Here is a 27,248-nt window from a genome sequence, read left to right as displayed (position 1 = left end):
AGCAGGTAGGTGTTCTCTAGAGGTTGCTTTCAAGCTTTATTATGATTCTACTCTTAGTAGATTTTAAAAATTTTATTTTCAAAGTATCATGAGGAAATTGGCAAAACAAAGGCATGAGGATGTAGATAAACAAGGCTACTCAGAACTATGTTGAAAGTTGTGGAGAAAAAAGTAGTGAGATGTGATAAGCATCTTCTTTTGAGTCTGGTGGTGGTGGTGATATTGGCATTTTTCTGTCCTGCCTTGAACTTTCTAGCTGACTAGGCCAGAAGTGCTTGCAGGCTAGCATAAAGGACAAAAAAGGTTATGATACCTATCATGCCTGTGATGAACACATTCCTCCAAAGGAATAGCCTACAGTAAGCAGCGTGGTAGCCAGCTGAAGGTTGTCCAGGTCTTGCTTTCTGTAGTGGAGGAGCATATTGGCAGCTGTTGCTGCAAGGCTTTAATCTTCTGCTGGGTGAGCGATGATTCCTTACGCTTAGCTGGAGCACGGTTACTCCAGGAAGTGGCTTCGTGGAGCAAACCAGCTCTGATTTCTGATTGATCACAGTAGCAGTTCATGACAGCGGGGAGGTGGTAGGCCTGATAGCAGCTAGGAGAAAGAAAAGAGCTGTGGCAGGTCCATAAATCCTTCTGTGTCCTAAATGCTTGTGCTGCCTCAGGATTTGGTACTGTTAATTCATACGTATTTGTCCGTATAATTAATGTAAAATCTTAGGGAAAGGGAGGCGAGCACAATAGAAAGTTACAACTCAGAGTGGCTGTTTTGCCACTTCAGGAAGCACCTCTCCTGGATTGAACCTGTAGGTAGTCAAATACGTGAATACAGCTGCTCATACGTGAATCCAAGATAGGGTTCACTGGGAAAAGCACATCCTTACAAGCCCTGGATGTATTCTTCAGTAGCTATGTAGCTACTTCAGTAGCTATTCTTCAGTATAAAAATATGAACATAGTTTCTAGCATGTAATCCTAATCTTAAATTTTGCTATGGAAACAGTAAAAGTAAATGCCATGGTTGCCATGCCGATCAGCAAAAATCTTGATGAATTCTTGATTGTTCATTGTGTATATGGTTTGGATGCTAAGAATCATCCTGGTCACCTTCAGAGTAGGAAGAGTAGTAATATGATACCCTAAAAAGCTTTATTAGAACAGTGTGGGCTAAGTTCACTTGTTTCATTTAATGCCAAAAGTGAATACTCAGGATACAGTAACAGGACGGTCCTTGTGTGGGGCTGTGGCTCGTTTAATGAGTAGTGAAGCTTTCCAACAGCGAGTGACTTCCATTTGCATGGTTGCTGCAATGCAAAGCTCCTCCTTGTTGAATGATAGCTAAGGTTTCTTTTGCTGTTCTTTAAGTCAAAGCATGGCAGGATTCTTGTGGCACTTGTCTGTCAAGACAGGGAATAAAAGACAGTTCAGTTTCTAGTATGCTTATGTGGGAGATGAAAGGTTTTCATTAATGTTAGCATGGCATTGTGGGGAAATCAGAAAATCTTGGTATGACTGGAACTACTGTATTCTCCTCTATTGGTTTTATTGAAGTTCTTCCTACTTTTCCTGAGAAATTTTCTCATCACAACTCTTAGTGTGCATAGCCACTAGCGTGTCGTGAACAGTGGTGTTTCTGAAGCTGTTTGGTTTTATTTTTTCCTTGTTTAAAGAATGGGAATTCTCAAGCTCTTCCTAGTTTGGGAACTTCTATCTTAGGAATTTTTTGCTGGGACAAAGCATTAGGCACTACTGAAGTTTAAAAGAAATGGGACAACAGAACAGACTATTGCTATTAGTAAGGAATCCTGTGGATTGCTGGAGTTTCCTACAAGCTACCTAGAAAAGTAAAGCCTTTATTTTGAAATGTACTGCCTTCTTTCCCATCCCACCCCCAGTAAATTATTGTGCTAAGCACTGTACTGCATTACAGGAGGTATCTGGGAAGGAATTGTCAGTATTGCAGTTGTAATATGTTTCGGAGTTTTTTGTTCCATACTAAAGCTCTTATTACAGAGGTATTTTATGCCAAATATTTTAGACAGGATTTCCTAGCACATTAATTTGCTTCTACTTAACAGATAAATGCATGAATTAGTGAAAGTAGCACGTTCATAATTGGATTCTAAGTTTTTGTAACTGGGATTTAAAGTTAAAATGTTTTGGTTTTGGGTTTTTTTTGTGGAACTATTGATGTGATTCTTAAATGTAGTTTTAAAACATTCTGAAAACGATTTTCCCCAGCTGTTATGCAACTCCCTGCTTCCACTAATGTTCTGTAGCTATTGTCCTCTTCATCACTGGTACTTAATGAGTATTGATATCTTTTGTTTGCTTGTGTCTTTTCGAAGCATCAGGGAATCTTTTGATCTGTTTCTTCTGCTGAAACATTTTGCTTCCATATGCTTCATCTTTCCCTACAAGAGGTTAAAGAACAAGCATTTCCTCCTATCCTAGAGTAATCCTGGAATGGGATTTCCCCTCTGACCTTGTGCAGATCTCACTGAAGTACTCTGCATCATATTTACTGGTTTACTTTGCTGATGGTTGACCTGTTCAATCTATATTGCCTCTTTGCCAGCTGTCATTGGGTGGCCAGAGGACTAGCATATGCAGGCGAACTTTTGTGATATGGTTAAAAGTAACAGTCCCTTAGGTAGTTAGCTGAAACAATATAGTGCCAAGATTAATAATTTATTTGCTTTTGCAAAGAAAGGTTGGACCAGATCATCCTTGAGGTCCCTTCCAACCTGGGATTGCATTGTTCTTCTTGTGAATTTCAAGTTAGATTGCAGTTAGGCTTTTTCAAGTACTTGAGTAAGTTGAATTGTCCGTGACATATGATTCTGCACAAATAGGAGGTATATAAAGCAATATGAAATAGTATTCCTTCAAATGCAGTAGTCCCAGTCATTTGGCAGGATTATGGTTTAAGGGAGATTTTTAACTTGTTTTCCAGGTCCAGCACCATGCATTCAGATTACACTTGTGACATAATTGAATTGGGTACTTAAAATGGGACAGCTTTTTGAAGTCTTGCTTCACTGAATTTTCACTGATTCAGATTTTAAGAACATTGTTTAAAAACAAAATTGGAGTGACAAATAATGCCCTGCCATAAACCTGAGTAAAAAATGTTTACCTTGATTTTCTCCCCATCTACTGTCCTTTCGTCTAATCTTTTATTTGAAAAAGGATTATGGAATTGGAAGATCCTTGCCTTATCCTATTATTTCTGAAAAAGAGAGTTTTGCTGAGAATAGTCTTTTAATCTGCTGTCATAACAACTTCTTTGCCAAACTGCAGAATTACACGAGTGGTTTTTTTGATGGAGCCATTCTGGTTTATGATTTGTGTGGCAAAACTGACCTGCAAGAGACAGTTGGCAAAGTGTTACTTCATATATTGCGATAATAGGATTCATCATGGAACCATCTGTAGTGGAGCTTCGTGTGACATTACACTGAAGAAGCTGTGGAGATACGATCCTATGAAAAGAAGCACAGCAGAGTGTTTGCGAAGTGATAAGGTTTTTTGTAGATGTAGCACTATTTGTTCTGATAATGCTTGTTCTAGAAAAATGCTACCTATTAATTTTTTTTTTTGTGATGAATTGACGTCGCAGTTCAGGAGTCCATTAAAAAAAAACAAATTTGAGAGGAAAGGCAAGGTGAGAATCTTCAGTGTTAGAAATGCTGGTTTACAGGCTGTTTAGTATTGCATGCTGCAGCCTATCTGCCTCTTCATTTACATCCTACTGGCGTGTGAATCTGAAACTTACTTTAAAGAGGAAGGAAGATATTTACCTTAAAGAATCTCTGCTCATGTCTAATCACTTCTTAAAAAAATGTTTAAGGATAGAGAAACCCTGGAGTTTATTCCATTACAAATGCATCGTTTCACTGTGCAACCTCCTGTGTTGATCTCTGTGTGATATACCCTTATCGCAACACTAAGTACAAAATCCTGGGAAACTTAAAGAGTGCTGAATACCATATAGTAGCAAAGTGTCATTGTAGTAACCTAAGTCAGAAGTGATTTGTAACTTGATGAGGATATGTATGTTAAATTAGTGCTATTGGCCACAGGTGAGGACTACCCAGAGGGGCTGCACTGGTATTCCAGAGCAGCTGTATTGACTTAGTGCTTGCCTTGTAGGAACTAAGTTGACCATGAGAAGTACTAGGAGGTTGTGTGTACTGCTGTCTCATTTTTTTGCTGAGTTGGATAACCAAAGTTGATTTGAATATCACTAAAATCAACTCTAAGCCTCAGATAAAGTTAAGGTAAGTCTTAAACTTCATAAATCTTAGTACAGTTTTCAGGATGTTTTAAATGCTTATGTTGATGGCTCTCTCTAGAGTTTGCTTCATATTCAGAATTATGTAGCTTTTTAAAAAATGTATTCCAGAAACCAGGAAATCTGGATAGCAGTAAGTGTTTAATATTCACAGATGATGATGAAATGTCAAGTGTCATCTCCCCTGCCAAAAACCAGAGGACTTCCCTAATTCCTTAGAGGAGAGGGAGATGGTTGATAAAGGGGAGATAAAACTAGGCAGCACTGAAAGTGCCAGAAGTGAGGTTAGTTGCTTGGCTGTTTTAGGTGATATGAGTATTTAGAAGATAAATAGAAACATGCAGACCCATGTGGGTTTTTTTCCTGTGCTTTGTGACGATCTCTTTCATTGTCTCTGTGCCATTAACAAACAGTACCTTACCTCTCCATGAATGACTACTTTATGCTAGTATTTTTTTCAGTGGAAGGGCTGTAGCTTATAGGCTGGTAGTATGTGGCAAAATTTTAGAATGTAGAGAAACTGAGGTGCAGGAGTAGGAAGGTGGATTAACTGAGATTCTCTCAATGAGAGCTTTGTTGATAAAAAGCAGAAAAATACCTATTTTGAGAAGAGAATCACTGCAAAACTTATGTCGGTTGTAAATAATTTACCATGTGTGTGCATTTGTTACTTGGTTCTTCATTTTCCTGCTTGTGCAAGGTATCTGACTGTAAGGAATTCAATTCTCAGCTGAACTTGATTCAATATTAAACAAAACAAATGTTTTAGAAGCAGCAGAAATTATATTGATTGTCTTATTTTGGATGTTTTGTAAGAGATGTTTCACAATATAAGAATTTTCTGTAGAAGTGTGTATAGCAGCATAATATTGATTTTTATACAGAGGGTACTCAAAAGTTGTGAATGCATGTTCGGCATTTGAAGTTGGTGCTGCTGACCCGTGCTCAGGAGTAGCATTTTCTTAAGCCTCTTTAGAAGATATTGCTGTTTGATACTTGATTTGCATAAAAGCATGCTTTGAGCTTTTGAGGAAAATGTGATGTGAAGTGGACACGTTGGCCTTGCCTGCGCTCCACAGGGAGCGGTCTGTGAAATCGCTGTTGGAGCTTTGGCGGTTCTGTCCGTGCCAGCTGGCCAAGCAGCGCTAGGAAGTAGTTCAGCTGGAGCAGTGTTTAACAACAGGAATTGGTTTTGCGGCTTTCTAAGTGTTTGGATGCGATCTTGCACTACCTATTTCTAGACGAATGCCGCTATCTTAATATTCTCCTAGTTACAGTCTGCACTATGTTGCTGCCAGTCATAGGTCCTTCCTCATTGTTAAACAACCTCTGGATTGTTCGATACTTCTGATGTTACATCACGTTGTTTGAAGTTACTTGAAACATGGAAGTGGAAAACCTTAAGTTCCAATTGTCTAATACAAAAGTCACCAAGCACTGCTCACTTTCTGCAACTTCAGGTTTCTCTAGTTTCAGGTTCAGGTGTTAACATTTTTGGCACTGATGACTGCAGCCTGTGACTGATTGCTATTTCTGGCCACTTACTATTTGTACATAATTTGATGCAGGGAATTCAAGGAGCAGTGCATATAATGTAATGTTGAAAATGAGCTGTTTGAGCTCATTCATGGTTTTATTATTAACCTTTTCTTATGGCTTGTGAAACGTTTGGGGTGAGGTTCCCAAAATGACACACAACTTTGTGGAAATATCCACTTTTGGCTGAAATACTATAGTATTGATCAGTCTGACAGGAGTAGTGCTACAGAACATGCCAAGTTCCTGCCTGCATGACTAACCCTGCAAATATAATCCCTGGAGGGCAGCGGGTCTAGCTTCAGTGACACTGCCGAAGGTTTCCTCAGCCTTGGTGGAATTGCCTTGTTTGAGAGAGAACAACTCGAGGGCTGCATTTGCCAGCAGCTGCTACTGAAGAGCTCTGCTTGGGAAATAAGTTTGTTCCTCTTCCCTGGAGAAATCCTTGACTGGCTGCCAGTAGTAACTTTCCTCTCCCTTCCCTCCCTCCAAAGCAAACAAGGAAGCTCCCAAGTGCTGGTGCTGCTGGTAGGTCAGGCTGTTTACCTGCGCTTTACCCCAGTGCTGCAGCTGCTGTTGTGGTCCCTTTGGGGAGGTCATAAACTAACTGAAGCGACTAGAAGGAGGAGATGATCAGTTTAATTAAGATGAAAAATTAAAAGTGTATTTTCTGTCCTTATCTGCATATGTATTTTTTTCTTTTAATAGCTTCTAGTCTGTTCCTAAGCTGGAAGCTGAATTTCATAGATGTCATAGAATTTCTAGGTTGGAAAAGACCTTAGAGATCATCCAGTCCAACCGTCCATAATCCCCCATTAAACCATATCCCTGAGCAGTTCATCTACCCTTTTGAAATTGAGTAGGTGTACTATTTTATGGAAGTTTTCTGCCCCCTTTCAAGACATACTACAGTTATTTTTATTCAGTGGATAACACAATGTCTGGCTTGGACATTACAGTTCATAAAATGTGTAAATAGGCTAGGAAAGATTTAAATTGCAGGAAGCTCACCAAAAGTAATAAAAAAAAAAAAGTTGCTGGTTGTGTTTCTAAGAAGTTGTTTTTTCCTTTCCTGCCCCTCAAATTCTATTATAATAGCATAAAAGTTCACCGACTTTTTTGCAAGAGGACAAAATAGAGGGTTGTGTCTGCTGAAGAACCCCGAGTTATTGATTAGAAATCAGTAGCTCTGGAGATAGCCCTGGTGTCCCCCTAGATGATTAGTTCCTTCTCAGTGCGCTTGGATTCTGGTCTCCTGCCTTTTCCTCGCTGTGCATTTTACGGATGGGGAAAAAACACAAAACAAATCTTCTACTAATTCAGACTCCTCTTTGTTACTGCTGCTTTTGTCTTCATATTATCCATGGTAAATCTTAAATATGTATTTGTGCTTTGATTCAAGATCTGGAAAAACTCTTGCTTTATTTTTTATTTTTAAAACTGGCAGGTTTTGTTCCATAATTTACAGCCATAACTGGCAGGTAGAAAGATTCCTTTCTTCCAGGGTAGTCCAGGCTGCCATGACATTTTTAAAGTGCTGTAGGGGAGATGCAGTTTCTTGCCTAATTGTGAAGTGCAAAGGCTGAAGTTTGTGAGGATTCAAGGAGCTGCCCCTGCTCTGAGGAAGCATAGGCAAGCTTCTGCTGGAAGCTGGAACTGGGAGAGGCTGTCCACAAAACTGGACTTGCTGGAGTATAGGGTGCAAGTATTTTTGAGGTGGAAAAGGAAGTAAGAGATGGATAGTGCTTACTGTTTCATCTGTGGAGAGAAGTATGGGACTAGAGAGCAGAAGCAACCCGAAGACTGGAGAGATGTATGTGTCGCAAGAAGGCGGCCTGGTTTAGAACATCTGAGAGTACCTCATCTGCAAAAGGTTCTTGGTGAACATGGAAGTGACCGTGTGTATTTAAGTATGTTCACTCTTAAAAATGCTTAGTTTTCTCCACTTGAGTTCCTACCTTCAGTCACTAATAATCTGGGTGAAGACTCAAAGCACCTTGCGATTCTTGAGGTCCTTTATACTTCTGTACTTACCTCTGGAGGTGGTGATTGTAAGAAAGCTCCCTGTATGTGAGGTAATAGGATTACTTGTCTGTTCTGAGCAGAACTGGGATTTGGGGAAAGACATCAGTTGTGGAGCTTAAAATCACGTTATCAGACTTGTGAACACCTCTTTCAAGAAGTGATAGCAGATCCTTGGAACACTCTTTTGTAGACAACATGAAGATTGAATGTAGCAGAATTTTAGATTTTACTAAGGGAATTTTTATTGACAACTGATAAAGAAATAAGTATAGACTTTTTATTTACCAGGTTAAGAACTTAGAACAAGAAGTTGAATTTTAGATATTTTGCAAGTATCTTACAAAACCAGTTTTATGTAAATACGCTTTTCCAAGCAGTGTAACTTGATCTTCCTTGTCAAGGGAAAGACATGCCTCCTCTTTTGCTTAGAGCCTCTTGTGCTCCCAACCATCCCATATACAGATTGTTTTGTATTTAATAGTAGAGCCAATGCTCGTTTTAATTTTCTGAATTTCTGTATTTTACTTTTCTATAGATGGGAGAGGAGGTCACTGCAGGTTTGAATTGGAATTCAGTATGGAGCACAGGTGCTGTTATGTGAGCCTGTTTTAAGTGGTAGACAGTTCCTTGTTACTGACTGGGGCTCCAAGTGATTTTTGGAATGCAGAATGAAGTTCAGTTCATTGCAATTGCATTTAATTAGGTGATCTTTTTATGGAGACTGTAATAAGGTGAATATTGGCCAAGAAAAGGCTGCTGGTGTGGAGAAGAGGGTGTTTTATTTCCCTGCATGTCCTCCCCTTTGTGGTAGATTCCTCAGATTATAGTTACTGTCTTAATATTCAGATGAGGTGACAAATATTTGAAGAAAATTCTATCTAGTTTTCTAGATGACTAGAAAAAGTCATCAGGTGATCCGGCTGGAGCATGAGATTAGTGCCACTATATGAACCTGTAAACTGCAACATTAAATCACTAGAAAGATTGCATTAGTATTAGTGGCTTTCATGCATTGTCAGTTGAGGACTCTGCTGTAAAATGTACCGAGAACAGAGTTAGTTTAACGGAGAGTGCCTCAAAGTCTTCCCAAGAGATTTATCAATCTGGGAATGATGTTTGCTGAACCACTGAGGTAATTTGTTGGTACAAACAGCCCGTATTATATTCTCTTATGTGTAATTCTGCTATTGCACGCATAAAAGTTTTTTGCTTTAAAGCAGTAATTATTTTCCTGTACCAAACCTGTCATCTTTTCTAGAATGACCATCTTTAGTTGAGAAAGTAATCTACTTATTGTTAAGTATTCAACAGGCTCTTGGAAATCAAGAAGTCAGCTTTAGAAAACATAACAGTCGTAAAGTTTAAAAATTTAAAATGCATCTTAAATTTATTGTCTTCAAGCAAACTGAAATGACTTACCCTTCTCTCTTTGAACTTGAAAGCAATAGGCAAGTCATAACTAAATGTGTCCTTGTTGCATTTATGCAGGTTTCCTCTGTCTCAGTGCTTCTCTTCTGGATGAACACTGAGATCTGGTGTCCACCTTTGCTTTACTGAATCTGTAACTAGTGAAGTTCGACTTTTCTAGTGGCCAAAAGATATGTTAAAATGTACTGTTATTTTAAGAAATATACCTGCACTGCACTTCAGACCTGTGGTGTATAAGAATCACTCCAGTATATTTGTGTTTTTGTTTAATTGTTGCCTGTAGAAAATAGCTCCTGAGGTCAAGTTTTACACTTGAAATTTTGTGCTAAGCCAAACAGAGGACTCCTGTTGATGCGCGAGGCACTTCCATATCAATTACGCACAAGCTAGAGAGCTCATTAAACACATGTCAACGTTAGGAGTAGTTTGAGCAATTGTGTAGAAGATGTTCAACTTAAAACCATCTGATCTGCAAAGGTGTAATTTGAAAGCTATGCAAAATGTTAAGAAAATTAATCCTATAGTCAACAATGAGACTATTTCATTTTAGAATAAGCTTCAGGTTTTTCAGACATCTTTAGTGTTTATAATGGTCTGGTAATATCTTGCTGCAGCGTTCACTCAGATAACATTAACTCCTGTTTCCAAATTCCTTGTCTACATTAGCATTTAACAGAGCTGGAAGTGTAGCGAAATATAACTTTTAGTTCCAAGGGCAGTGCAGAAGAAGAAAACATTATTAAAACCGTGATTACTTTTGTGAATAATTGAACAAGTTATGAAGTTACTTTTAAGAAACAGTATGCTTTTGTTCTTTTGTTTCCTAAATTTGAGCCTTCAAAGCATTTGTTCTGTTCAGTATCTGAAAACCGGGCTCTATTTGCAATATCCATTTAGCAGATGTCCGAAAGCCTTTAAAGGTGGCAGCTGAAAATTAGACAAGCATTGACAAACACATGATGCATCTGAATCAGCTCTGTGTGAACTGTATTTTCACAAAGAAATTAAATAAAATTCATTAATGCAAGAGCTTTTTGTACGCTGTGCATTTTTTGCTTTCAGTAGCAATCCAGCATATAGTTTGAAATGCTGTCGGCTTTCTCTAGGTCAACCACAGATTCCTACAGAGTATTAAATTTCAGTAGTGTTAGATCCCCTTCTAAATAGAGTTAACTGAATCGTCATTGATATGTAGCGTATGACATTATAAAGTTGATTATATTATTAATGTGTTTATGTATGCAATTTTTTTATTTTAAAATTTCCTTTTTCCATTTCCGCGTCTCTTTAACTGTCCTGACCTTCATCTTTTGTCACCCTGTTGAGCAGCTACTTTAGTGATTGCTGCCTTTAATTGTAAAGCAGTTTTGCCCAGGAGCCTCTAGTCTTCAGCATGCGTAGGTAGATCTCTGTCTTAGTTGGTATTTGTCTTGTACCTAAGGCATGTCTTGCCCCAAAGACTGTTTGCTGGCTTAGCATCCTAATTTGCTTCCAAGACTGAGCCCGTTTATGCTTGCTCTTAGGAAAGGATTGCTTTAGAAACCATAAATATGAAAACCAAATCTGATTCCACGCAAAACTTGTAATTAATGGTGGTGGCTCCCTCCTGTGATTTTTCTCATGTTTGTATTTTATTACATTTCAAGGTATTGAGGTATGAAAATATCTTCTCAGCTGTACTTCACTACAATAGGAACAAACTGAATACTGATAATTTCTTACATAAAAGGATGCTGAGGGTAAAGTATTGTGTGCTATAGCATGGGTTGAGTCCTGGATTTTCATTTTATGTTGTCTAGTAAAGGTATAAAACAGCAATTTAGAAGCAGTCTTAGTGACTTAGCTGTACTGAGCATATGTTTCTCCACCCTTTAAGTTGGCAGTATTCTAGCCAAGTCTATTTCCATGTCCCTAGTGGGAAAATTATCTTGGGTTCTGTTTCTTTGTCTGAAAGGAAGAGACATCTCTCAAATGTATACTTTTTGTCAGTTTGCAATGCAGCCTTTGAAGCTTTCCTGTTAATTGTTACTATCTCTAGTGAGGGAAAAGCACAGAAGAGGTCATAAAATATTTTGTGCTTGTATGTAAACTGAGAGGTCCTTTTTTCCACAAAACCTGTTCCATTTCGGTGCCTCTGTATGCCTGGAATACATGCATTCAGGTCACTGCGTGGGAGAAGTAACGTTATGCATAATTATGTGCTGTTTTTAAAGTGATCTCTGACTTAAAAAGCACCGATGTGGTATCTAGTTGATGTGAAGGCTAGCAGGTGTGATTACCAAGAAAATATTATTTGATATCATGCTGTGCTGAAGGAAAATACTCGATGTCTAGTTGAAAGCACATGGTTTTCCAATTAAATTCTAATTGTGGCTGTATAAACTTGCTGTGGTTAACCCAGGTGTACAACGTTTAGGGCCCGTGCGAGCTGGGCAAGTTGTTGTAATTGCCTGCTGTTTCAGCTAAACTTCTCAGAGTCCTGGTGCAGATGAGCCTGGATTGATCTTAAAAGCAAAACGTTGTATTGCCTACATCGAGCCACAATGATACAGTGGGTACTGGTCTGATAACCGTGTCTGTACCACAAGCTTGGCATAGCCATTAACCTCGACTGAGCCACACTGGTGCCAGCTCTAGTTTGAATGCAGTAAGTTCACTTACAGCATGGAACTGTGCTGTTTAGAGGTGAAGCTCTGTTATTTTGGAGGCCTCTTTATATCACTGTCCAGTGGTATAGATCATAGGCTTAAATACATCAAATAAAAGGGCATCTGGAATGTGAATCAAGTCATCTCTCTCTGCTGTGTGAAAAAAAAAAAAATCAATTTACACACTCTGCAAAGACAAGTTTACCAAACATATTGCTATTGTTTATATAATTTTGCATTGCGAGTTTTTTGTTTTATCTTTGTCTAAGTGCATCTGGCCATTTCTAAGGTTTTGAATGCACCTGCAGTAGGACTTCTTAAGCGAACGCTGTGTGAGCAAAGGATTAGCTCCTCTCCCACCCTGCCTTTCCATCACTAAATCCTCTGATGTATTTAGGCTGTACCGGAAAACTATTTTAATGTATACTGTACATACATTGGCCTGTATCTTCATTAATAAATTAAATGCTTTCTGTATTAGAGACAAAGTTTGATATTGGTGTTCCAATAGAATCATAGAATGATATGAATTGGAAGGGACCTTAAAGATCATCTAGTTCCAACCTCCCTCCCTTGGGCAGGGACAACCTCCACTAGATCAGGTTGCTCAAAGCCTTATCCAATCTGGCCTTGAACGCTTCCAGGGATGGGGCATCCACAACTTCTCTGGGCAACCTGTTCCAGTGTTTCACCACCTTCATTATAAAAAATTTCTTCCCTATATTTAATGGAAATCTCCCCTCTTTCAGTTTAAATCCATTGCCCCTTTTCCTGTCACAACACACCCTTGTAAAAAGTCCCTCTCCAGCTTTCCTGTAGTCCCCCTTTAGGTACTGGAAGGGTTCTATACAGTGTCCCAGAGCCTTCTCTTCTCCAGGCTGAACAACCCAAACTCTCTCAGCCTGTCTTCATAGCAGAGGTGCTCCAGCCCTCAGATCATCATTGTGGCCTTTCTCTGGACTCACTCCAACAGCTCCATGTCCTTCTTGTGTTGGAGTCCCCAGAGCTGAAGGCAGTATTCCAGGTGGGGTCTCACGAGAGCAGAGTAGAGGGGCAGAATCACCTCCCTCAACCTGCTGGCCACACTTCTTTTGATGCAGCCCAGGATACAGTTGACTTTCTGGGCTGCAAGTGCACATTGCCGGCTCATGTTGAGCTTCTCATCAACCAATGCTCTCAAGTCCATCTCCTCAGGGCTGCTCTTGATCCCTTCTCTGCCCAGTCTATACTTATGTTTAGGATTGCCCTAACCCATGTACAGGACTTTGCACTTAGTCTTGTTGAACCTCATGAGGTTTGCACAGGCCCGCCTCTCAAGCCTGTCAAGGTCGCTCTGAATGGCATCCCTTCTCTACAGCATGTTGACCACACCGCACAGCTTGGTGAAGTCAGCAAACTTGCTGAGAGTGCACTCAATCCCTCTGTCCATGTTGCTGACAAAGATGTTAAACAGCATGGGCCCCAACACTGACTTGAGGAACGCCCCTTGTCACTGATCTCCGCTTGGATATCGAGCTGTTGACTGCAACTCTGCGACCATCTAGCCAATTCATTATCCAGCAAGTGGTCTCTCCGTCAAATCCATGTCTCCTCAATTTAGAGACAAGAATGTTGTGTGAGATAGTGTCAAACGCTTTGGCCAAGTCCAGGTAGTCGATGTCAGTTGCTCTTCCGTTACCCACCAATGCTGTAGTCCCCTTATAGAAGGCCACCAAATTTGTCAGGCATGATTTGCCCTTAATGAGACCATGCTGACTGTCGCAAATCGCCTTCTTTTTTTCCATGTGCCTTAGCATAGTTTCCAGGAGGATCTGCTCCATGATCTTGCCGGGCACAGAGGTGAGACTGACTGGCCTGTGGTTCCCTGGCTCTTCCTTTTTACCCTTTTTAAAGATGGGGGCTATGTTTCCCCTTTTCCAGTTGGTGGGAACTTCACTGGACTGCCATGACTTCTCAAATATGATGGATAGTTGCTTGGCAACTTCATCCACCAGTTCCCTTAGGTCCCATGGACTTGTGCACCTTCAGGTTCCTTAGATGTCTTTGAACCTGATCTTCTCCTACAGTGGGTGGTTCTTCATTCTCCCAGTCTCTGCTATTGCCTTCTGCGACTTGGGCAGTGCAGCTACAGCACTTGCCAGTGAAGACTGAGGCAAAGAAGTCATTGAGTACCTCAGCCTTCTCCATATCTCAGGTAGCCAGGTCTCCCGTTTCCTTCCAGAGAGGGCTCACATTTTTCCTAGTCCTCCTTTATCACTGACATATCTATGAAAGTTTTTCTTGTTGCCCTTGATGTCCCTGGCCAGATTTAATTCTATCAGGGCTTTAACTTTCCTAACCTGATCCCTGATACAGTATTATGTTATCTTCCAGGTATCTTGAGATCAGCAAGTTTATGTAGAACAGTCTTGTTGCGAAATGCGAAGGTACACACCTCTCTTTAAACAGAACTGAATGGCAGGTTTGTGTATTTGTATATAAACATTGCTATACGTGAATTTTCTTCTAAAATCATACTGTTGTTTTAATTATGCTTGTTTTAAAGCTGAGTGGACAAATTTGGTCAATCTTCTTTGTCAGTATTACTCACTTGTGGAGGAGCAGGAGAATGGGGTGTCAATGTCAAATGAATTTTTATAAATGTCCATATTTCTTAAGGTTATGCGTAATATATACTTTCATAGATATATGCTACTTGTCCTTTTAAGGAGCTACAAGTCCAATATGTCCATGTTCATGCTTTTATAACTTAAAAAAACTTTATCAGGCTGTATAAAAGAAGGGATGAGTGGAAATCGTTGACCATCTTGAGTCTCCTGCAGGACTACTGAATTCTAGTTGCTTTTAGTGGAATCAGACTAAGACTTATGCACAGCTTTGTGGGTTCCTTAGGAGACTTTCACTGTGTGGGTATAGCGTTATTTCCTTTTCCAGCATTTTTGTTGTGCTTCCTCGGGTAAATACCTCTTACGGCAATCTGAAGAATTAGTAAGTAAATATGCCAAACCGCACTGTACTATCTTAGGATTCAGCTTGGGAGTACGCTTGTCTTGAGTAATTGTGGGCTGCCACTAAAAGGTTGCCGTGTATTGAAATTTGCTTAGGCAAGGTGTTTTCAAGGAAAAGCGCACCAGTTGATGTGTGAGCGGAAATTGAAGTGTTCTGTGGGGTTCTTCCCCTGCTGACAGTTGATAGCATTCTGGCAAGTTGACAGTTAATGGGACAAGTGTGTTATTAGTTTCCTCATTAATAATAGAAATCTGGAATCCACATCCTGCCTTTCTTCCCATACGTGCTTCTGCAAAATTGCTAGAAAATAGAACAAAATGTCAAATTTCAGGCAGATGAGTTTATCCGACATAGCTTTATCGTGTTTTATAGAAAGACATTGCAGGTATACATTGTGTAAGGATTTTGAAAGTCTGCCAGTTTCTGAATTTAGACTTAGTTTAATATTTAAAAACTAAGGCTTTTGGTGGATCTTTGAAGCCAGATTTCACAAGACTAGTCATTAGTAAATAAGCGACAGGAAGAAATGAAGCCTTTGGCTTTCTTCTGGGAGCTGTATTTAACAGAGCTGGCTAACACCAGGTACTTCTGAGGATGGTTTTGTGAGAGGTGAAGAGACCATGAGCACAAAGTGTTCTGAGCTGAATAGGAGCAATGCATTGAGTGGAAGTAAACTTGCTTATAAAGTGGGAGGCTTACACTTTCCATGGTTGATGGGCAAAACTATGTAGAAGTTATAAGAGACTTTGAGATGAGGGGTGCAGAGGAGATGGATGTCGGGGCTGATTGAAGCTGAGGAAGCTGTAATGGCCTGATGACATGCTGGAGGGTTGAAGGTGAGGGCAAGTGTATGTATGTTCCGAGACCTCTGTTGTTTGTGCTGATCTGAGTGTGTTACATCTAAGTGGCTTATTTGCATCCGACAATAGCTTGCCATACAAAATGTGCAAGAAATGGGTTTTCTGAGAATTCACTCCGTTTCTTCTCAAGCTGAGCAAGTCAGTTTTATGCTGGAAGAGCATGCATTTAAAATGAAGGGGTAGACTGTACCTCTTGCTGATGCAGTAGAAGCTGATAATTTTTTATGAGCAGCACATGGTTCTGCAAAAAAAGGAATGATAATTTAGATGCAAGTGGAGACGCTCCTCCTTCCTCATTTATTCCCCCTTCTCTCTTGATATCACTGTTCAGCTGGTGTCATTTTTCTGTGCTGCCTGTTGGTCTGGGGTGCTTTGAATTCTTTCTCTGCTTCTGCTGTTATAAGCTTATGCTTCAATCTTGTGTGAAGCTTATGGGAACAAACCTCGTGGATAATGGGAAAGGAACCAACTACTGTCATTCTGGTTGCTTGTGTTCAAGCATATATTTAGCTATATGAAGATTTTTCAGGCTCGTTTCTAAGTTAATTGGGCAACAGACTAATATGTGTGTTCAGCTAACCTGTTTGGTGTGTTCATCCTTCTCATGTTTTTAGCTGCACTGACTGTCAATACTCTGAATAATGGTAAACAAGGGTATCCTAACCCAAAGTAGACTTTTTTTGTGTGTTTGTGCACATTGGGATACAAGACAGTACATAAATTAAATATATTGATGAGCTGCACGTGGGGCTGCAGAATATATTTAAAAGATGTAACAATAAATTTGGAGTAGTACACTAGAGCTGCTGTATGTGGATGTATATTGAAGTACAAAAACTTCCTGGTCATAACTGAGTGTTTGTTTTTCTTCTGTGTTTTGACTGCTTTTACTTGTGCGTTACGTCCTGACTTGAAGTTTTTCAGGATTTCTTTACAGTTTGTATTCAGAAAGCAGTCCCTTCCCTGAAATAGTGCCTTACCGAAAGTGCAGAAGTAGTTTGGTTTTGCAGTATGTAACAGCAGGGCTGTTTGTTTTCACTCTCTTCTTCCTGCAGGTAGTTCCTGCAAAAGCAATCTCTGTTCTGCAAAACCCATCCATTCAGTCTTGCTCTTTACTGATTTCCTAGGACTTGGAAATATTGCCAAATAGTGGTCTGAGAGACATTTGAGCTTCGCACTGGGTCAAGTTAGCTGTGGGGTGTTTGAGGCATGGTCCAGGTAGATCAAATCTCTTAAAAAACGAATGCCCACAATTATTGTAAGAACATCTGTTATACAGAAGAGTTGCTTAACATGTTTCATGACTAAGTGAAACTGAGTAAACTGTTTACTGAAACTTTCTTGTAATTTGTTTTGTAAAGAGTTAAATAGATACACTAGCAATTAGAAGACAGTTTTTCAACTTGTTAGTAGGAAGATACAGTGCACTGTAGGCTCTTCAGTATTATTCAGATGCAGTGTGTGGCGTGTTTTTTAACAGCATTTTGAAGAGTCCAGTAACAGAGCTTTTATAGAATGTTACGGTTTTTCCCTTTTACTTCTTTATTCTTTACTAATTGGGTTTTTTGTTTGTGGGCGTTTTTTAATTATTATTTTAAGTTCTAAGTGTTGTGATTGACGTCGGTGAATTTTTCAGCAGAGGTACATTGAATTTATATCTGACTGTCACTGAATCATGTCCCTCAAAGACTTAGCTCATTCTTTTTTTTCAAGTAACCAATCCTAATTAAACCATTGACAGCAGGAGTTTGTAATTTGTGTGGAATTAAGATAGAAGTGTAATAATTCTTGGGACTGGAAAGTTTAGCAGGTTTGGGTGGTTTTTTTCCTACCTGTAACTCTTGAAAATGCCCTGAATTGTGCTATAGTGTGTCGTACTATGTTTTGCTTTATGAATCTATATTGAAATAGTTTGTCTTTTAATTATTTTTAAATAACTGTTTAAATAGATTTAAAATATTTGAGGTTTTGATTTTAAATATTTTTTTGTTGTTGAAGTAGATGTTATAGATGTTTCCTTTCTCTATTTAAGCAGTCCAGTGAAAAGAAGCTTTGACTTTAACTGATTTCAAGGTTGGAGAGAAAAATCAGCTCTTACTGAGGCTTGAAAAAGCCTAGTTAGACATATGATCTTTAGATAAGTCTGGTTTTCTCCATGGGTATGGAAAGGCAGATGAGGGAGAAGACAGCTCTTTGGGAAAGGTGAGCGTTCTGCTTCTCATGCACAGCAGACAGTGGAAGTGGCAAAACCAAAGATTGTTGAAAAGAGGAGACTCAGCCTGGAATGAGTGAGATGGTGGGATGGTGCCGGGCTGGGCTCCTGCATGTTGTAGTCTTGACCGAAGCTGGCTGTCAGCCAAGTACTTTGGCACCAAGGCTAACATATGGGCAAGACTATCCTTTGTGCTTTCCCTTTCTCTGGCCAGTGGGTAGTTTCCCTGTCTTCCCTGGTGCCTTTGCTCTGGGAGACGCCTGCAGAGAGCAGGGGGATGGACCATGACAGTGTAATGCTTCTTGGTGATCTCCTCTGTCCATGATGCAGTCACTGGCTAAAGTGAAAGAGAGTGTTTACGTTTCCATTGTCACAATGTAAATTGAGGATCAGCATAGCTACTGTAATATCCAGAATATGGGCTTGTCAGTTATGAATCTTAGACTTAGTATACAAATGATTTATTTAATTTTTTTTCCATTTATCTTTGGAGTGGAGAGGGGTAGACTAATTGGTTATAGGCATTACCTAGGTGACTGCAAAGCTAATATATTCAGAAAGGAGTGAAAGCTTTATTACAGAAATATTACATACAGAATTCTTTTCTTTTTCCTCATTGTAAAAATAAGCAAGGATTTCTTTTTTATGCTGCTATATGCTAAAATACTGTTATTAATTATAAAATGATTAGTAAATACAAGTTTCCCAGTACACATTGCCAAGCACATTTTATGATATTGAACATTTAGCAAATGGCAAAGCTTTAAGGTCATAAAATTTACTTGGTAATAATACCGTGTATGGTATGCATGTAAGATATGTTAATATAAAGGAATTATTTTCTGAGATAATACTGTCTCTCAAGATCCTTTTCTTAAACTATAGAGTTTTTTCAACCTTTGATTCTATGAAGTTTACCAAATTGAAAGAAAATTCAATTAAACACTTGGCTTTGGCTAGTCAAAATATTGACCTTTAAATGAGGAAGTGTCAACATTCATCTGAAAACCTTGGATGGAGAGGAGCAGTCCTTCTTGCCTTTGCTTCCGAGGAATTATCCAGAGTGAAGTATTAAACTTTCATTATCTTGATGCTGATACCAAACAGCAGAGCTCTATCTATAAGCTGTTCTGGCTAAGCCTATGTTGTTCAATGTCGCTATATCTTAATGTCATTTTAATGGGTAAACTCAGTAGGTTTTTTTTTCTCAGTGGACAATGAACAGATGTAAGATTGTGTGAATGATTGTCTTCATTCTTTGTTTTCTGGTTTTCAAAAATTTGTTTAGCTGATTTCATACCTTCCACAGCAAAATTTCTCTGTCCTAATTTGTTATTTTATTTTTTAGCTATTATGTATTTGTTGGGCATCTTTATTCCAAAACTTTGTGAGAGTACATCTGCGAAGAAAGTGTTGAGAAAGAGGCAGAGTCTGAAGATGCAGTGATGAAAAGGATAGGGAAGAAAGAGCTGAGGATGGTGTTGTGTATCGCTAAGAAATCAGGCTTTTGGAGTCCCTCCAGTAAGCCTACCTCCACCTCATAGAGCTACTGTTCACAGTTGGGATCCCCAGCTTCTATACAGTTTTTCTTGTGCTAGGCAACAGTTCTTGTCCAATTATGCCTCCCCTGTCAACTGGAGAACAAAGCCTTTAACAATACTAGTAATACACTGATGCAAACTACTTTGGTGTTTAGTTAAGTCTTTGAGACAGACACTCTTTTTTTGACAGTATTTTCGAAAAGAAGCTCGTTTAATAGATGTCTTTCTTGACATAAATGCCTATTATTAAAGTAGTGCATTTTTAATTTATAATGTACCAAATGTTTAAAAATGTGTCCTTTTTAGAACTTCAGAGTGCTTTTTATTCCACCTGCATAGCTGAAATGAATGCAGGTTAGCTAGCTGAAAGAGGAATTTGGTAAGTTTACAGCTTCTTAAGGAGTTCTACTTGTACAACATTTGTGATTATTTGTGGAGGCCACGTTTGCACTGTCTGCGTTTTCAAAGCTTGTTTAAAATTTAACAAATGTATAGCGTCATAGTGTACAGAAGCTAAGAAAATATGGGAAAACGCTCCTTAAGTTAATAACAAGGGAAGACAGCATTCTGTTGCTTTTGAAGAAATGAAGACATTTCTTCTTCTATTCAAACAGGAGTTTGCACTACTAGACATCTATTACAACTACACCCAAAACCCATGTAAAGAGAAAATTAAAATTGCACAGTTAACATCAAAGAAACGGGAACTGATACAGTAAACATGCGGTTTTATTCTTGTTTCCTGTGGACATGTGCATTGAGATTGCCTTTCTTTTTTTGATATGAGGAGACTTTGGTGGAATATACATCTTGTTTCCTTACTTTTGTTCTCTCATTCCCTGATTATTGCTTTTATTCATAGGAGCTAGTATGCGAGTTTTCCTTTTCTGGCTTAGATTGACTCCATGTGTTTCCACATCAGTGACAGGTGTTCCTTGCAGTTGTGAACAAGAACATTTGGATTATTGCAATGTCTGGAAGACTCGTTGATGCTTTGTCGCTCTTGTATTTACAGAGTCATGAAACAATTTAGGTTGAAAGAGACCTCTGGAGAGTTTCTGGTCCAAACCCTACTCACTTGCTGCACGTTTGTATGTGAAGGGATGGCAGCATTCTTGGAGCTCTGTGGATGATGTGTAGCTTCCTGCTTTTTGATCGCCTGTTGTTGCCATCTTAAGATTTTTGCTACCCACCATTCACTTTTGGTTTTTTATTATTTTTGCCCTTCTAGAATCCTATCTTAGGAACATTCCTAAAAATGAAAAATTTCAGACACATGCTATCTCATTTCTGCAGATTTTAAAAATAGCATGCATTTACATATGGGACTGACTTAGAAAGTGTCTTCTGTGAATTATAAAGAATTTCGCCTTTTGTCAAATTACATACAGTTGTAAAATATTTTTTCAAATTTCATTTCTTTACAGGCCAGAAGCAAAATTTGGATGAAGCAATCTAACTAAGTGGCCGTCATGAGCAGAAGCAAGCGTGACAACAATTTCTACAGTGTTGAGATTGGAGACTCTACTTTCACTGTATTGAAACGATATCAAAACTTAAAACCAATAGGATCAGGAGCACAAGGGATAGTGTGGTAAGGTTTCTTTAAAATCTAAATGTACTTTTAGGTTCCCTTAATATAATTTTTCAAGTCCTTTAACTATTGTATGTTGCTCACTAGGAGTGTGGAGAACTACCTTTTATGTGCTAAACGGCAATAGTAATAGTTAGATGTTTTTCTTCAGCAAGGGCTGTTGCTGTTGCCTTTTGACCTGTGTCCTTTCCTGCTTCCGAACTGATGCCCTTCTGTGCAAATTCAGCCAGCTGTGCTGAGTCCCATAAATTAATGGGGGGAAAAAACCTGGATAAAGAAACTAATCCTAATCCTAAACCACACTGCTTGCAGTGAAACAAAAGCCAGAAATACTCTAGATAGTATTTGATGCTTGTAAATGCTTTTACTTCTTGAAATGGTTTGTTAGGGTCTTGTTTCACTTAGTTTCATGATCTAACTAGACCCTGATACCAGTTAGTGAGCATTTGTGATGATGCCTGTCATTGTAATACGTAAATACCTGATGCAGTTTAGGAAAATGTGACTTGGCAATATAATTCTGTGAATAAGAGTTCTGCTGTGCGGAATGAAGAGTGTCTGGTTGATTTAAGATTGCTGACAAGTAGCTGCTTGTAGGCACTGTTTCCTGTTCAGTGGCATTATCCCAAAGATAATGTTGGTTTAAGCTTCTTGAGACTTCTTTTGAATATTCAGGAGAAGGATGTAGATAGCACAGGAACTTGCAGACTTTCCAATTGATTTTAACTCTTAAGATGCTAACCAGGGACGTAAAAATAAAAAAGAAACATCAAGGAAGATAAAGGTAGGGAAAAGCATAATCTTCTCAAACACGTTTCCCTTTAACTGCCTTACTAACTTGATCTTGACTTGGTCAGTGTTTAAAGAGTGTGTGGTACGAGTGTGTTTTTGATTCATTTGTGTTTGAGCTGGGTTAATAAAATAGTGTGCTTAGAGCAAATGAAGACTTGAAGGCCAGAAAACTAGAAAGAACTGGTTTTGAAATCATAACTTCTGGCATTAAGATAACTTGGTCTGTAAGTAGCAGCAGCAGCAAAACCTGAGTGTCGTTTGCGTGTCTATTAATATAATGAGGACGTAGGCAGTTGTTTGAGTGCAGTCTGTTTAGTTGCTACAGGAATGCCTGCAAAAGCTTTGTATGTTATCACTGTCCTGATTCCCAGTCATACATTGCTGCCTGTTTTCCAAATTTACTGCCCCTCCCAGAGCTGAGGTCCAAAAACTGACCATGCAATTACTCCAGTGTCATTCTGTAATTGCTACTAGTGGTAATTGAAGCCTTTTTAGTTAAACTGATCTGATTACCTGACGGCTGGAGTGCTCATTTGGTTAAATCTTGCCCATGTCTGGGAGAAGATAGGGTGTAACTCTTGTGATTTCGGTTGGTTTTATTGGTGGTGGTTGGTTTTTTTTGTGGGTGGGTTTTGTGTGTGGTTTTTTTTTTTTTTTTAAAGTGATCCAACTTGATTTGGAAGAATATTAAGCAGATGGCCTAAAGACTCAACCATATCTAATACTGAAACAGACTCTAAGGCTACTGTTATGTACTAGGCATGAAGAAGTTTAAATACTGGTACAGGAGTCCCATGTTGGCAGTTTTTCCTGGCCACTTCTTTGCCACTCTTTCATAAGATATTCCTTATCTTGGGAGTAGGCGGGGGGAAAGTGCAGACAGTGGAAAATGTAAATCAAAGAAAGTTACCAGTATATGTTATTCATTTTTTGTTTCTTCAATAGTGACTAGAGGTTTTGATGATTTTAAAAAAATAATAATAATTCAAGCCTACGTACTACATAGACAACACACTTTTAAAATAGTTAGTTGGATTTAATAGATGCTGACTGTTTACTGGCAGGTATTCTTCATTATGTTTGAGTACCATTCTTGATAAGAGTCAAGAAAACAGTATTTTCCTTCCTGGGGCTTTTTTAGTAACTGATAAACATTTCCTGAGTCTGCATGGTAGTCAGCTGTTGTATTACCTGTTACAGAAAACAAAATCCATGCCTTCCTGGAAATGTGATATTTATGGGAGTTGTCCCCAGTAACAGTCTTCATCAGTTAAACAGCCTGTGTCACTGAATCATATGACAGTCTTGGCATTAGTCTGCAAACAAAATGTTATTCTCACTTTTTACTAAGTAAGAGCCAGTGACATCAAGATGTTAAGGCTTTCCTAATGTGATTTTTTTTGTTTTATCCTGACATGGATGTTCTCAGTGTACTGAGGATATTAAGCAACTCCTTAAGTGCGAGCATGGGACCTTTGTATAACCTACTTTTCTCTCTCCTCCCTTCCTTACAGTGTGAAGATCTTGCATGAAATTGATGTGCTTTTTATGTTTGAAGTGGTTTGGATCTTTTTTAGGTGGTCTGTTCTTGAGTGCCAATGAGTGACAAGAGCTCAATATCTTTAGTGAGATATTTAAGGAAGCAGAGATCCCACATGTTTTTTCTGGAGATTGTCATGTGTTAGTACTATAAAGCTGGGAAACGTTTCTAAATTTTGAATCGCGCAACATATAGGAGCGCTTTGCTATTACACTCCCTAAAGCTGAATAATACTGGAAATTTGGGTTCTCTGCAGACATGATACAAGGTATCTGAAAAGGGTGACAACTGCCACAGCTTAAAGGACCTTGACACTGATATATAATAATGTTATTTTTAATTACAGTGCAGCTTACGATGCCATCCTTGAACGAAATGTTGCCATCAAGAAGTTAAGCCGACCATTTCAGAACCAAACACATGCTAAAAGAGCCTATAGAGAGCTTGTTCTTATGAAGTGCGTTAATCACAAAAACGTAAGTGCAGTGTCCTGCTTTAAATGTTAAAGAATTAACTAGAAGGTTATTCTTTGTAGAAGGCTTACGAGTGACTTCAGAGAATGACATCCTCTGTAGATGATTTTCATTGCATAGCTGTGTCTCTGTGATAAGTACAGAAGGATCTTTCAGAAGAGCTATTATTGGCTAGTTTTAATACCTGCCCAATCTTTCAATACTCCCTTCGCATTCACGAAGGGATTCAGTGTTACATTGCTACATCTTACAGGCAGCTGGCAAATAATACTGTGAATAGTTAAGTGCATCCTTATTTCTTTTGCTTCTGCTAGACAAATAAGAGGAAAAAAGACTGTAATAATTATTAATAATATTTTTTTTTCTGGTGCATGAATGAGTTAGGAATCTTGTTTTCTGACAACAGGAACTGTCAATGCTTAAGAAGCTCTGGAGTAGACCAGGTCACAGAAATGGGGAGAGAATAAGTGATAAATTTATCAAAATTGAACTACAGAAGGCTGGTATCGGCCGTTTTCTTCCTTCAGAGACAGCTGTGTGCTGTCTTCCTCACCATTCCTCTTAATGCCCCTTCAGCAAGATGACATTCCCCCTGGCTACTAGGGACGGAGAAAGTCATAGAAGAGTTACTCTGTCTTTAAGCTGTTTGGGAAAATTTTTTGTTTTTTGTAAAGCAGAGATGATTTATATGTGGATTCTCTGAAGGAAGTTTTACCTAATAGCATAATTTATATGATGATAAACTATTGCAAACCTGCCTGACTCTTGATGAGTAGCAGCTTGACCTGTTTCTGCACATCACAGCCGTTCTTGGCAACTGGGAAATGTCCTAAAGCAGCTCCAAGAATTGATTTTGCTCTTTGGGTGGACTTCTTGCTTTATCTCTGTCAATGGCAAAATGATATCTCTTAGGTAGTCTTTGTCAGTTTTTAATTTTATTTTTCCTCATATGCAATAAAAAACTTAACAGTTCTCTCCAAACTGAAGGTAGGAGGTGGAAGACGACTAACTTCGTTAGGTTTTAAGCTTTGAATGTTGTCTTGTGATGAAGACAGTGTCCTTGGATTATGTAATTTGTGGAGGAAAAATAATCCCCACTAAAATCATTGGCACATATTACAGCATGTTATACCTGGTTGATCCACTGAGCATCTTGTACTCGAGTGTTTACCAGGAGATTTGCGTCAGAATACTGGGTATCAGTTTTGAAATGCTGACTTTGCAACTTTGCTATTGCTATGGTGCAATTATACTTCCTCTCCCCCTTCCTACAGATAATCGGCCTACTGAATGTGTTCACACCTCAAAAATCCCTGGAAGAATTTCAAGACGTGTAAGTCTGATTTGAACTAAATCTGATAATTAATTTTAAAAATACTCGCACAGAAAGATGGACAAGGTAAGGAATACAATAAAATGGCAGCTTTATTTAATTTTTTTTTTTTTTCCTTCATAAGCTACATAGTGATGGAGCTCATGGATGCAAATCTCTGCCAAGTGATTCAGATGGAGCTAGACCATGAACGAATGTCCTATCTTCTTTACCAAATGCTGTGTGGTATCAAACATCTTCATTCAGCTGGAATTATACATAGGGTAAGTGAACTTAACTGAGCATATTTTGCATTACACCTGGTTTTGCCTTCACTATGTAAAAAACAGAAAAAAATTAGAAATGGGAGCACAAAGGGTGATCCCTAGCTTGTCTCATAGGCAGAGAGAGAAAGCCGAAGGGAAATCATCAGGCTTAGCTTTTTCTACTGTAATTCTGGAATGAATCTTTTGAATGTTTGAATGATTTGATGATAATTTGCACAGAGTAAATATTTTTGCTGTGAGTTACATTACCTCCTCTGATTCTATATAATGTTCTATTTTAGTAGTCATGGCAGGAAGGAATATCTGAAGGTGTCTCTGCCTTTACTGCTTTGGTAGCCAAACCCGAAATCCCATGTTTTGAAAGAACTGCCCATTTTATTTCTGCTCTTTTACTAGCAGAGTAATGAATAAAATATCTGAAGTCTCCAGGAAAACAGATGATGATAAAGACCTGTAAGTGGAACTTTCATAGACCCGTGTGTCACAAAGCATTCGCTCAGACTGCCCATGGGCAAAACTGACTACTGCTTTTTAAATGGGATGTTTGTGTTGCAATCCAGTCAAGAAATTGTGAATTTAAGGTTGCCTGTTCAAGTTGAACATCATATTTGTATGTAGTGTAAAGATTGAGATTGTCTAGTTATAACTTTGCAAGTATAATCTCTGCTAATTCAGGAAATTGTAATCTTGTATTTCTACAGTGCTACATTTTTCACTGTAATTTTTTGAGAGTTTTAAAAGATTGCATTTTTTAAATGATGCAGGAGATATAATTAGTCATGTGTAATACTTTCAGTTGTAACTATGTAGTCTTCCTCACAGGTGATGTACATGGCAAAATAAATCACGAATGGCAATTCTGAGTGCTACTGCAGGAATTGCTACATTATAATACTTGTCCACTTCAGTAGCCCAACCTCATTGTGACTGGGCTGTTGAGTGGCCTGCAAATTGGATCTGACACTACGACAATACCGTTCGATGTACTGTTTTTCCCTCAAGGGAACTGGGGAAGTTGTTTGAAGAGAGAATATGGTTCGAATGTCCAAATGCTGCTTCCTTTTGCTCAGCTAGCTCTAGTACTCATCAGCTACCTCATTCCCATGAAGAGCTCAGGGAGGGAAGGTTGAATTGCGTGCAGTCTGCCCTGAACTGCTGTGTTTGCAAGAGATGGGTGAGGGAAGGTAGGCAGAAGCACCACCTGCAACCAGGCATTGCACCCTGTGCTTCTTAGTCTGCATGTGGGCATTGAGACAGGTCGGATGGGCTTCTTGCATTATTCTGGAATGCTAGGCAAAACTAGGATACTTCATTTACCACAGTTGTGGCATTATATAGCCTGTGACTGATATTTTGCAGCCCTTTGTGTCCTAGTGCGTGTGCCTGCGGGATTGAAATAACGGTTTTGTACACAGCTTCACGTTTTCTGGTCTCTTTAGTACTTAGGTATTCAAGTGAGTTTTCCTAGGTCTTTTTTATTTTTGGAAAATTGCTTATTGTACGTATGTGCTGGAGTAGGTAACATAAGAGTGTCCCTTTCTGTGGATCTTAGCGCAGGCAAGAGGGAGCATCTAAAACTTCACTTGCTTCCATGATGGTTTGTACGGCTATAAAGCAGGCATCAAACCATTGAACCTGTAGAAGTCATGGATAAATGGAAACATTTGTACATTTAAAGAAAAGAAGTTTCTACT

General features: G+C 38.9%; 1 protein-coding gene across 2 annotated transcripts in view; it reads left to right on the top strand.

The window, feature by feature from the left end:
* Positions 1-27,248, top strand: part of MAPK8 (mitogen-activated protein kinase 8) — a 49,991-nt gene that overhangs the window by 6,237 nt on the left and 16,506 nt on the right. For both annotated transcript variants that reach the window (XM_086616617.1, XM_086616618.1), the window contains exons 2-5: positions 20,984-21,150; positions 23,829-23,958; positions 25,230-25,288; positions 25,413-25,551. In XM_086616617.1, the coding sequence (XP_086472743.1) occupies positions 21,029-21,150; positions 23,829-23,958; positions 25,230-25,288; positions 25,413-25,551 (450 nt within the window). In that variant the 5' untranslated portion in view covers positions 20,984-21,028. The remainder of the gene's footprint in view (positions 1-20,983; positions 21,151-23,828; positions 23,959-25,229; positions 25,289-25,412; positions 25,552-27,248) is intronic.

This window comes from Tauraco erythrolophus, chromosome 9, assembly GCF_009769465.1.
Source record: "Tauraco erythrolophus isolate bTauEry1 chromosome 9, bTauEry1.pri, whole genome shotgun sequence".
Lineage (NCBI taxonomy): Eukaryota > Metazoa > Chordata > Aves > Musophagiformes > Musophagidae > Tauraco > Tauraco erythrolophus.
Note: the sequence above shows the minus strand (reverse complement) of the source record. Positions and strands in the feature narration are given on the sequence as shown.